At 41.2% G+C, this 12,497-nt stretch overlaps 1 protein-coding gene across 5 annotated transcripts in view; it reads right to left on the reverse strand.

Annotated features, from left to right (window-relative positions):
• LOC140738611 (phosphatidylinositol 3-kinase C2 domain-containing subunit gamma-like) overlaps positions 1–12,497 on the reverse strand; it is a 261,872-nt gene that overhangs the window by 15,335 nt on the left and 234,040 nt on the right. The window contains exon 32 of one of the 5 annotated variants that reach the window (XM_073066159.1): positions 4,340–7,536. The exons of the other annotated variants lie outside the window; for them this stretch is intronic. Coding sequence (XP_072922260.1) covers positions 7,480–7,536 — 57 coding nt within the window. The 3' untranslated portion in view covers positions 4,340–7,479. Of the gene's footprint in view, positions 1–4,339; positions 7,537–12,497 lie in introns of those variants that run through there. 5 annotated transcript variants of the gene reach the window in all.

Here is a 12,497-nt window from a genome sequence, read left to right on the forward strand (position 1 = left end):
GTCTATATTTTTAGCCAGTCTCTCAGAGCTTTTTGGGAGATCCAGTTGGTGCTGGTCACAGGTAGTGCACCAGCACAGATGGATCGCAATCTCTAAGCTTCAATATCCAACTAGCTGAAAGCATGGGCTGGAGCCTAGAAATTACTTCCCAATATACATTCAGTTTACTCATGCCCCACAGAAACCTTTATAAAACAACATTACACAACTCATTTATAAGCTTATAAAATTATGAGGGACATAAATAGAGAGCCAAAAGATGACAAGGCAGTAAGAAATAGGAGCAATATTAGGCCATCTGGCCCATCCATTTTGCTCTGTTATTCTATCTTGGTTGATTTATTATCCTTCAACCCCATTCTCCTGCTTTCTCCCTGTAACCTCTGACACTCATACTAACCTATTAACCTCTGCTTTAAATATACTTGGCCACCACAGCTGTCGGTGACAATAAACTCCTTAGATTCTCTACTCCCTGGGAAGAGAAATTCCTCCTCATCTCTGTTCTAAAGGGACATCCTTATAATCTGAGCCTGTGTCCTCTGGTCCAATACTCCTCCACATCCTCTCCACATTTACTCTATCTGGGCCTATCAGCATTCACAAGGTCTCAATGAGATCCCCCTTCATTCTTCCAAACTCTGGCAAGTACAGGCCTAGAGCTGTAGAACACACCTCGTACGTCAACCTTTATCCCAGGTTAAAACGTCAATAATAGAGGGCATGTATTTAAGTGAGGGGGGAATGGTTAAAGGAGATGTATAGGTCAAGATTTTTTAATACAGAGAGTGGTGGGTGCCTGGACTACAAAAAGTAGTGGATTCGGCTTAGTACTTCACAGGTAAAGCCCTCCCAACCATTGAGCACATCTACATGAAACGTTGCTGTAGAAAAGCAGCATCCATCATCAAAGATCCTCACCACCCAGGCCATACTCTTTTCTCACAGCTGCCATCAGGTAGAAGGTTCAAGAGACTCAGAACTTGCACCATCAGATTCAAGGACAGTTCTTACCCCTCAACCGTCAGATTCTTGAACAAAAGGGGACAATTACACTCATTCTATTTCTGGTGTTCCCACAGCTGATGATCTCACTTTAAGGACTCTTTATCTTGTTATTTCATGCTCTCGTTATTTATTTATATTTGCATTTGCACAGTTTGTTGTTTACTGATCGTGTTCTACGGATTTGCTAAGTATGGCCACAGGGAAAGAATCTCAGAGTTGTATGTGGTGCCATGTATGGACTCTGTTAATAAATTTTTAATAAATTTTTCTTTGAACTTTCACTGTCCTGCTAGGTTTGGTGGTGGAGGCAGATATGATAGGGGCGTTTGAATGGGCACAGGAAAATGCAGATAATAGTGGATTTTGGACCATGTGCAGGCTGAAAGGATTAGGTGTCATTAGCTTAATTAGTTTGGCACAACATCATGGGCTAAAAGTCCTCTTCCTGTGCTGTACTGTTCTATGTCCTGTAATTATTTTCCCTTTGCCTAAGCTTACTCTTCTATGTGAGAATATCAGTTTAGATCATTGACATTTGCTTGGAGAGACAGGTGGGACCAATGAGTCGACTGAATCGCCCTTCATCCTGCAGAGTCAAGAACCAGCTTGATAATGGGTTTGACATGCAGCCCAACGACCCGTCTAACTGCAATGGCCAACACACTGTAATATTAACGGTTCACATCCCAACACACCCAGAATCTGTTGACCCTTCTGGTGGCGTGGAATCTCTGGCCAAATGGTTTCCTAAAAAAAAATCAAAACATGTCCAAGAAATCATTTTGGCTCTTTTGCAATTCATGTCTAACGACTCAATCCCTGTATTTAAAATGGCAGCAGCAATGAGGGAGGGGAGTGTTGAGAGTAAGAGATGGGGTCGGTGCTATGTAACAGAAAATATTCCTTTTTTCCAAGTGACCTGTTTTTTTAAAAATCCCATCCGATGGTGGGGAAGGTTGTTTCTGGAATTATCACAGAACGCCGGAGTCGGCAAACTGTGCAGCAACGCTGGGTCAACAATTATCAGCAGTGTGGTGGCAGCAGGGTGTTGTTATTAACAGAGGGAAGAGCTCTTAATAAATAACAGCTGGTCGCAGTGTGAAGAGAGGCTGTAACAACACAACCAGCTGAGAGAGGATAATGTGGAGTTATGAAGTCATTCAAAAGGTCACGGTCAGAGAAAACACAGGAAACAAAAGGCAGGGAGCAGGTTGGCGGCTTTACAACAGAGGAGATTAAATGCAGCTATAAACCTCACCGCTCCTGCAGCTCTGAAGAAAACATTAGAGAATAATAACCTGGCCTCTCTGGCTCAGTACACTTTAAGAATATACAGCAACATTCAATTCATGCTTCCTCTGAACAAAAGGAATGACATCGCATGATTTGCATTCATTCACTTTGTCTCACTGGACTTGTTTTGATTTTAAGGTTTGGCCTGGGTTTCCAGCCCACCAGAGACAACACATTTTCTGGAAATGGTGTGGTGCAGATTGTTTAATACGGTGATGCAGAGATAATTGTTAGGCCCTGATGTTCAATCCTCTTCTAAATCCAGTATATCCTAATTTAACCTGAGTTATTAAACCAGAGAGCTTATTTTCTGAACAAATGGCTTTGTTCCTTTTTTCCTTGTTTTGGTTAGAATGATTTGTCAACTTCCCTAAAGTTACCCATTTGTGCTTGAGAGGCACAGTTCTGGCGTGTTTCTGCTTTATGACAACTTAGTGAAAAAAAAATGATTCTGAATTTCTGAAACAAAATTTTTTATTGTAATCGAAGTGGGGAAGGATGGTGAATTTAGTGAATACTTCATCTCATTATTTCTCCTTGATCTTTCTATAGAAGATAGGGTAGTGGGGCAATTTTGTTAGCAGTTTTGTAATTTCGGGCTAAATATAATTCCCTGCATGGAATTACAAGGGACTTGAATTTAGTTTTCGGTGGGTGAATCTGGCTTTATTCCAAGAGACACTAAAGCTGTTGGAGTACTGTGAAAATCTTGATGATTCAGCTTAGGGAAGGAAACCTGTGGCTTGACCTGCCTGTGACTCTGGCCTACATTGACATGATGATGCACCATCAATAACTCTCTCTGAGATGTAAAGACGAGATATCGGCTTTTATTGACTGGAAGAAGGAACAAGAAGTGGTTGACCACCATACTACATCCTGGAGACTGAGAGGCCGGGCTCAGACCTCCATCACCTTTATACAGGGGTCTGTGGGAGGAGCCACAGGAGCAGTCAGCAGGGGGGCGTGTCCAGACAGGTATATGTAGTTCACCACACATAATAACCCCTTTACACAGTCTGGGAAAACTGAAGGTAGATCCGTTATGCTATCTTCTTCAGCCTCTTGCAATATTTTAGCACTAAAGGCTTGCACACATCTTGCTGTTCTTTAATCTCCCATGTGCTGAAATCCGCTGCTCAGTTTCATTCCTGATGGTCCCCTTCAAAGTTATGGATTTGAGCTAAGTCTCATTCCTAAAAATGGAGAACTACCTTTAGGGAATATTATTATCTTCCTTTCTAAACAGAAGAGATTCTGCAGATTCTGGAAATCCAGAGTAACACACACAAAATGCTACAGGTTATGACAAAGGGTGTCGACTTGAATCATCGACTGTTAATTCCTCTCCATGGACACTCCCTTCCCGAGTACCTCCAACACACTGTATCATCCTTCCCATTTGGTTCTATAAGCTTGGCCAGAAAAAACAACAGGATTCAGGGATTATCAAGTAAGTGTCCAAAATGATGCTTCACCCAAAAATGACCCCCTAGTTCTGTCCTCATGTCATCGCTATGCACTTTATAATAAGAAAGAATTGAACTATTGGAAAAAATAAAATAAATGAAAATTATGGCTTGAAAATAGGACTGAAATTCATCTCCATATCCTGCACTAGAGCTCCTGTCACTAGTTATGAATAATTTATGTTAATTTAAGTCTATATAATTTATGTTTGTCATGTTTGTAATGTACTGTGCTGCTGCTTCAGAAAGCTAATTTTCGTAGCATTTACACCCTGGGTATGTCTGCTCATGGTAATACACTTGAAATTGAACCACTTCACTTTAAAGCTTAAGGTTATATTGTTTTATCCAGGTCCAGTGTTATGAAAGGTTGTCCAGTATACAGATTAAGTTACCAGTAAATTTATTCAACAAAAACACGTAAAGCACCTTTTGTTCAACCTAGTGTGACCAGATATTTATGATTGGTTTATAAATGCAAATCCCCCAACCTTTGCCATTGTGTTATTGTTCACAACAATGAAGAGACTTGTTATCATTAGTTTGATATTTTCAGTAGAGTATGTATTTTAAGAAGCACTTTAAGAACTATAATTGACAGAAAGGCTTATTATACAAGATGAATCTAGTACTACTATTTTTAAAATATAGCTCACTAGAGATGTCTCTAGATGACTGAAGACAGGGTTTAGCTCAACACATTTATCAAAAGTTACTGTTATAAATCAATAGGTATGAGAGGTATCACTTATTAGTATTAAAGGTTTAAATCAAAAGCAAACAGTACTAAAGTAACCTGAGCTTTTTCTTGAATATGGTTCACAGTTCAAAGTAAATTTTATTATCAGAGTATGTATATGTCACCAAATACAACCCTCAGATTATTTTTCCTGTGGGCATATTCAGCAAATCTATAGAATAGTAACTGTAAACAGGATCAACGAAAGACCAAATAGAGTGTAGAAGACAGCAAACAGTGCAAATGCAAATATAAATAAAGAGCAATAAATAATGAGAGCATGAAATAACAAGATAAAGAGTCCTTAAAGTGAGATCATTGGTTGTGTAGTTATCCCAATAGGTGAGTGTAGTTGTCCTCTTTTGTTCAAGAGCCTGATGGTGGAGGGGTAGTAACTGTTCATGAACTTGGTCATGCGAGACTTAAGGTTCTTGTACCCTCTACCTGATGGCAGCAGTTAGAAAAGAGCATGGCCTGGGTGGTGGGAATCTCCGATCTTGGATGCTGCTTTCTTACTGCAGCCTTTCATGTAGATGTGCTCAATGTTTGGGAGGGTTTTACCCATGATGTATGGGCCAAATCCACTGCCTTTTGTAGGATTTTCCATTCAAAGACATTGGTCAGGCTAAATTGTAGCCAGTCAATACACTTTCCACTGCACATCTATAGAAATTTGTCAAAGTTTTTGATGCCGTGCTGGATCTCTGGAGAATCCCAAGGAAGTAGAGGCACTGTTGTGTTTGCTTTGTAATTACATTTACATGTTGGTTCTATGACAGATTCTCTGAGATAGCAACACCCAGGAATTTAATGTTTCTGACCCTCTGCACCTCTGATCCTCTGATGAGGACTAGCTCATGGACCTCTGGTTTCCCTTTCTTGAAGTCTACAATCAATTCCTTGGTCTTGCTGACATTGAGAGAGAGGTTGTTGTTATGACACCCCTCAGCCAAATATTCAGTCTCCCTCTTGTATGCTGATTCATCACCTCCTTTGATATGGATCACCAGAGTGGTAGTCATCAGCAAACTGGAATTCGGTGTTGGAGCTGTAGTTAGCCACAAAAATCATAGGTGTAAAGTGAGTAGAGCAGGGGACTAAGCACACAGCCCTTTGGTGCACCTGCGCTGATGGGGATTATGGCGGAGATGTTTTTTGCCAATCTGAATTGACTGAGATCTGCAAGTGAGGAAATTGAGGTTCCAATTGCACGAGGGGGTATTGAGGCCCAGATCTTGGAGTTTACTGAATAATTTTGATGGGATGAAGGTATTAAATGCTGAGTTGTAATCAACAAAGAGCATTCTGATGTATGCATCTTTTGCTGTCCAGATGTTTCAGGGTTGTTTGAAGAGCCAATGAAATGGCATCTGCTGTGCACCTGTTGCTCCAATAGGCAAATTGGAGCGGATCCAAGTTACCATCAGATAGGAGCTGATACGCTTCTTCACCAACCTCTCAAAACACTTTATCACAGTGGATGTAAGTGCCACTGGGCGATCGTCACTGAGACGGGTGACATGCTCTTCTTGGGCACCAGTATGATTGAAGTCTGCTTGTAGCAGATGGGTACCTCACCCTGCCAAAGCGAGGGGTTGAAGTTATCTGTGAATGCACCAGTTGGTCAGCACAGCTCTTCAGTACTCGGCTAGGTACTCCACCTAGACCGGATGCTTTCCTTGGATTCACCCTCTTGAAGGCAACTAGCACAGCATCTTCAGATACTGAGACAAAGGATCATCAGGAGATGTGGGGGTGCACGTGTTTTGATGGTCAAAGGAAGCATAGAAAGCATTGGGCTTACCTGGAAGTGAAGATCTGCTGTCCACCATATTGCTTGATTTAACTTTATAGGAGGTTATGGCATTCAAACTGCCACAGCTGCCGAGCATCCCTAATTGATTCCAGTGTAATCCAGAATCTCTACTTCACCATGAGATGGCTTTCTGGAGATCATATCTGCACCTCTTGTCGCATTCTTGATCTCCAGCCTTGAATGCCTCGGATCTGACCTCAGCAAATATCAGATTTCATGATTCATCCAGGGCTCCTGACTGAGGAAGGCTCTGAACAATTTTGTAGGACACACTCATCTACATCTGTTTTAATAAAGTCTATTTAAATCCTGGTGTAGTCAAGCCACTTGAATACGGCCAGTCCACTGACACAAAGCAATCCTGTAATCGTTTCTCTGCCTCCTGCGACCACTTCTTAGTTGTTTTAATCTCTGGAGCCTTGGTTGAGTGTATTAGGACTCTGGTGCTACAGGTTATATACTGGTGATAATTGGGCAGGGTTTTCTTCAGACAAGCCTGGTTGAAATCATCAACTAATTTGAAGTATGTCGGGGTGAGCCTGTTTCTTGTCTACAGAAGACATTGTGCAGTGTCGTGAGAGCTGTATTATAGTCGGCCGCTGGTGGTAGATAAATTGTGATCAGGATCATAGATGACAACTCCCAAGCCAAGTAGAATGGTCTGCTTTTGATCGATGGGTGTTCCAAGTCAGGGGAACATGAGTTCGACATAATCACCACATTGGTACACTGAAGAGAATTGACCAAGGAGCACACACTGCTACCCTTTTCCTAACCAGAGTTTGCAGTTCAATCCACTCTGAAATTCATAAATCTTTCTGGTCTGACCGCTGAGTCCGGCGTGTCCACTGAAATTCATAACCAAGTCGGTACAGCAGACAATTGAGATCTCACCTCATCTGCTTCTGATACAGCAACCTTGTCCTCAGATCATCAGTTTTATATTCTTCACATTTGCCATCAAGACGCTGAGTAGAGGAGACCTCATTCCTCTGTGTTTCAGCTTGACTTCGATCCTCACTCTCCTCCTGTGCTTTCGGCCATGGCAATGACCTTTAAAGGTGCCGCCCATGACTGCTCTGCATTCTTCCGTTGATCGTGTTCCGCGTTCTTTTGCTGTGCTTTTATTACACATGTATCTTCTTGAATGCCCATTAAGTTGTAGCTCCCAGAGAATCTAAACTTTCCACAAGTGGTATATATTTGTCTGACTGGAAATGGAGTCAAGCATCAGTCGGTGTTGACCATCAAACACCCATCTGTAGTAATCCTATTTAATCTCATCACATTCCCCTCAACTTTACTCCATTGTCCCCCTTGACCCCACCGCTTACATACAGTTGGGATGAGGGAGGAAGCCAAAGTACCTGGCTGAAACCCACCCAGTCACAGGGAGCACCAGAGGCCTGGGTTGGATCTGGGTCATGGGAGCTATGAAATAGGAGCTCTAATGACCCACCATGCCAACAATAGTACTGTGCTAAGGTCTTAAGCTCATATAGAGAGCTGGGGTGTCTAAGACTTTTGTATAGTACTGTAGTAATTTTGTGTATTGCACCGTGCTGCTACTACAAAAAGAAACAAATTTCAAGACATATGTACATGATGATAAACTTGATTCTGACATGGATTACTGTTGAGGACTGAGAATAGGAAGGGGGCAGAGAGAGGGGAATCATGGTTGGGGAAAGGTGAAGGGAGAGGGAAGGGAGCAGGAATCATCAGAGAGACATTCTGTAATGATCAATAACTGCTTGGACTCAAATGATCTTGTCTGGTGTCCCAGGGCTGGGTGGTCTGTTCCTGTGCCATCCCCTGCCTTGGCATTCACTCTCTGCCACCTGTCCCATACTCCTCCCATGGCGCTCCACCTTCACCATTCCCAATATCCTTTGCTCCTGCTGGACTTGCAACCTTGCTCTCTGCTTCACATTGACAAATATAGTATTATATAACATTCTCTTCAACATTTTAAGCAAGATTAGTGTATTATTTTTGTTTCATACAATTTTAGAGTGAAAAAAAGAAAGGAACACCATGCAAAAGTTTTGGGCACCCCAAGAGATTTGAGCTCTCAGATAACTTTTACCAAGGTCTCAGACCTTAATTAGCTTGTTAGGGCAATGGGTTGTTCAGAGTCATCATTAGGAAAGGCCAAGTGATGCAAATTTTAAAGCTTTATAAATACCCTGACTCCTCAAACCTTATCCCAACAATCAGCAGCCATGGGCTCCTCTAAGCAGTTGCCTGACACTCTGAAAATTAAAATAAATGATGTCCACAAAGCAGGAGAAGGCTATAAGAAGATACCAAAATGTTTTCAGGTAGCTATTTCCTCAGTTCGTAATGTAATTAAGAAATGGCAGTTAACAGGAATGGCGGAGGTCAAGTTGAGGTCTGGAAGACCAAGAAAACTTTCTGAGAGAACTGCTCGTAGATTGCTAGAAAGGCAAATCAAAACCCCTGTTTGACTGCAAGAGACCTTCAGGAAGATTTAGCAGACTCTGGAGTGGTGGTGCACTGTTCTACTGTGCAGCGACACCTGCACAAATATGACCTTCATGGAAGAGTCATCAGAAGAAAATCTTTCCTGCATCCTCACCACCAAATTCAGTGTCAGATGTTTGCAAAGGAACATCTAAATAAGCCTGATGCATTTTGGAAACAAGTCCTGTGGACTGATGAAGTTAAAATAGAACTTTCTGGCCGCAATGAGCAAAGGTATGCTTGGAGAAAAAAGGGTGCAGAATTTCATGAAAAGAACACCCTTCCAACTGTTAAGCACAGGGGTGGATTGATCATGCTTTGGGCTTGTTTTGCAGCCAGTGGCACAGGGAACATTTCACTGGTAGAGGGAAGAATGAATTCAATTAAATACCAGCAATTTAATTGAAAATTTGAAAAGCAAACATCACACCGTCTGTAAAAAAGCTGAAGATGAAAAGAGGATGGCTTCTACAACAGGATAATGATCCTAAACACACCTCAAAATCCATAATGGACTACCTCAAGAGGTGCAAGCTGAAGGTTTTGCCTTGGCCCTCACAGTCCTCCGACTTAAACATCATTGATAATCTGTGGATAGACCTCAAAAGAGCAGTGCATGCAAGACGGCCCAAGAATCTCACATAACTAGAAGATTTCTGCAAGGAAGAATGGGTGAAAATCCCCCAAACAAGAATGGAAAGACTCTTAGCTGGCTACAGAAAACGTTTGCAAGCTGTGATACTTGCTAAAGGGGTTGTTACCAAGTACTGACCATGTAGGGTGCACAAACTTTTGCTTTGGGGCCTTTTCTTTTTTTGCTATTTTGAAACTGTAAAAGATGGAAATAAAAAAGTAATCTTGCTTAAAATATTAATGAAATCTGCCATCTTTAACTTTATGCCTTTTGGAAATCAGGTCATCTTTATTCGCTTAGCTATTCACAGTAACAGAAATTTTGACCAGGAGTGCCCAAACTTTTGCATGCCACTGTATATATGTGCCTAAGACTTTTGTACAGTACTGGTCATAGGCTGGATGAAAGTTTCCATTACAAAGTATATTAGTGTATCTGATACCAACAATTTGGAATGTTACATTTCTTTATGTGGTTTAGACTGTAAAAGCAATGATAGTTTGAAAATAGAACAGGCTTTTCAGCCGACAATGTTGTGCTGACCTTTTAACCTACTGTAAGATCAATCTAATCCTTCCCTCCCACATAGCCCTTCATTTTTCTATCATTCATGTGCCTATCTTAGAGTTTCATAAATGTCCCAAATGTATCTACCTCGACCATCACACCTGGCAGGGCATACTCTCTGTGCAGAAAAATGTACCTCTGACATCCCCCCCTATATTTTCCTCTAATTACCCCTTGCATTGCCAGTGACAAGTTGCTTATAGAGTTCACATGGTAAATTATGCCAGTGGATGAGACGAGCAGGAGCTGGCCTGCATTTTCCTCAGAGCAGTCCTCTGCTTGCCTTCCCTGATCCCACCAACATTTCTGGATCGGGAAGATGGCCTGGGAGGTCCTGCCACAAGGACATGATGGGAGTGCATGGGCTTGAGAAAAACCTCTCTGCGAACCTGAGAATCTGTCAAAGTTATCTAAGTTTTCAATGTTGCTGACAGTCACAATTAGAAACATTTTAAAACTATTGTCAATCCAGGTTTTAAAATTTAAAAAATGATTTTAGGTTATTAAAAAAAGCAACCAGAAATACATCAATACACATTTAAGTAATTAAAAACTTTAAAGCAAATGCACCCCATTAAAATGTAATTTTCCTTATTCTCATAATTTTTCCTTGACTTATTGAATGGGTTTGTAGTTCCCGGCATACACACCAGGAAATCATTACCGACTCCTACTCTCCAGGATTCAGTGGGAGCACAGCTGGGAAACTGCTAGTAGAGTCTGACCAAATAGTTTGAGACATTTTCTTTCGTGGGCACGTCTTGAAACTTGCTGCCCTTTTACTAAATTCTAGTAGCTCTGCGTAAAATTGCTGGCAAAACGCAACATTGTGCAACTCAAAGTGTTGTTAGGTTTCAAAAGAATAGTGTTCCAAATGATTGAACACTTTGAACACCATCCTTTCAAAACACAAATATATTCCAAACAGTTTCTTTCCTCATAGTACCATGATTACAAATCTATTCGCCACACTAATTATCTTACAAAATGCAAGTTTAAAATTTTAATATTTGATGAAGGCAAAAATAAGTACCAAACTGATGATTGGTCACTATCCTCAGGGAAACATTCTTAAAAGGCCCAATTGATTCTTGCCCTATCCCAGGAAAATGTGTGATTGGGAGCTTCTCAGTGTGTAATCCCTCAAATGGCCCACATAATTCCTAGACTGCTAAACTTTAAGAACAATTGGCAATGCCCTGTAAAACATGAGCAAACATTTTCAAACCGAGACTGTGATCCAACATGAGTCACTGCTGTCTAGAAGTCAGGGAACAAATTGGACCAACAGTTCAAAAATGATGGCTTGATTTGTACAGTGTTTGCATAGAACAAAGTTCTTTGACAATTCATTTTCTGGCAGTGACACTGTTCTCAGTCCTCCAATAAAATAACAAAAGAGGTTGGGCTTTTCAAAGACAGGGATTTGTTGAGCTTTCAAAGGGGGATGAATTGCTACTTCCAGTACTGTGCTGATTAATGACTTTGAGAGCAAGAAAACGGCGCCAGACAAGTAGTTGCTTGGGCCAGAAACATCTTGACAGGTGCTAAATCTAATCTTCCTTCAGTTTGCCTCCTTTTCTAGTCACTGGCATCTAGCCCAAACTAGCCAGTAGGAAACATTAAACAAATCTAGAGCAAAGTCTTCACATAAGTAAATCTTGCATGCAGATCCTACATTAAACTCAATGGCATCTTGGTTAAATTGCAATGATCAATTTAGTATGTTAACATGGTATATTGCAAGTATGGAGGTAAAACAGGTGTAAAGTGACAACAGAGTTAAATCTAAATGAGACCCCAGAGATCCAAATGAACTTGACATCCAACATGTCTAACAGAGAGCAACATAACCAAACTTTTGGACTGCTGACTGCTTAAGTGCCCTGGGGCATTATATAAATATTATCTGCTTCTGCACTGGGGGCTTCTGCTTCTTGTCAAATGATTGGGATGGTTCAGTGACCAGAACTGAAGTAGAAATTCATCGAGCTGTTATCACCAGTGTAGCTGTTAGAATTTGCCTGATTGGACATGATTCACATTCAAAAGTGATTCAAACATGTATCACATTTCATTGAATTGCTTCCACTCTAAGTGACTGTTTAGTGGGAAAGGGCATCAGTTAATGAGAATTGTGTTTTTTTTAAGGACCGAGCTCTATTCCTGGTCACAGGGAATGGGGAGATCAGCTCCAGGACTCATTTTTCTTTATGTTCACAGTGGTAGTTCTCATTGTGTGTGGTGGTCAGTTTATAAATGGGAAAACTGATTGAACTGACTGCTTGCTGTGCTCCCTGCAAACTAGTTGTGCTTCGCAAATCACCTCAGAGTTATTCCTTTTACACTGATTGATTCCCTGAGATGCCACTCATATATTTGGAGGTCACACATGTAGCTGTGTGCTAAAGAATTTCGGAAAGCACAGATCTCCATCTATACTTCTCACTGCCTCAGTAAAGCACCCGGCATAATCAAAGACCC

The sequence above is a fragment of the Hemitrygon akajei genome, chromosome 14 (genome assembly GCF_048418815.1).
Source record: "Hemitrygon akajei chromosome 14, sHemAka1.3, whole genome shotgun sequence".
In the NCBI taxonomy this organism is placed as follows: domain Eukaryota; kingdom Metazoa; phylum Chordata; class Chondrichthyes; order Myliobatiformes; family Dasyatidae; genus Hemitrygon; species Hemitrygon akajei.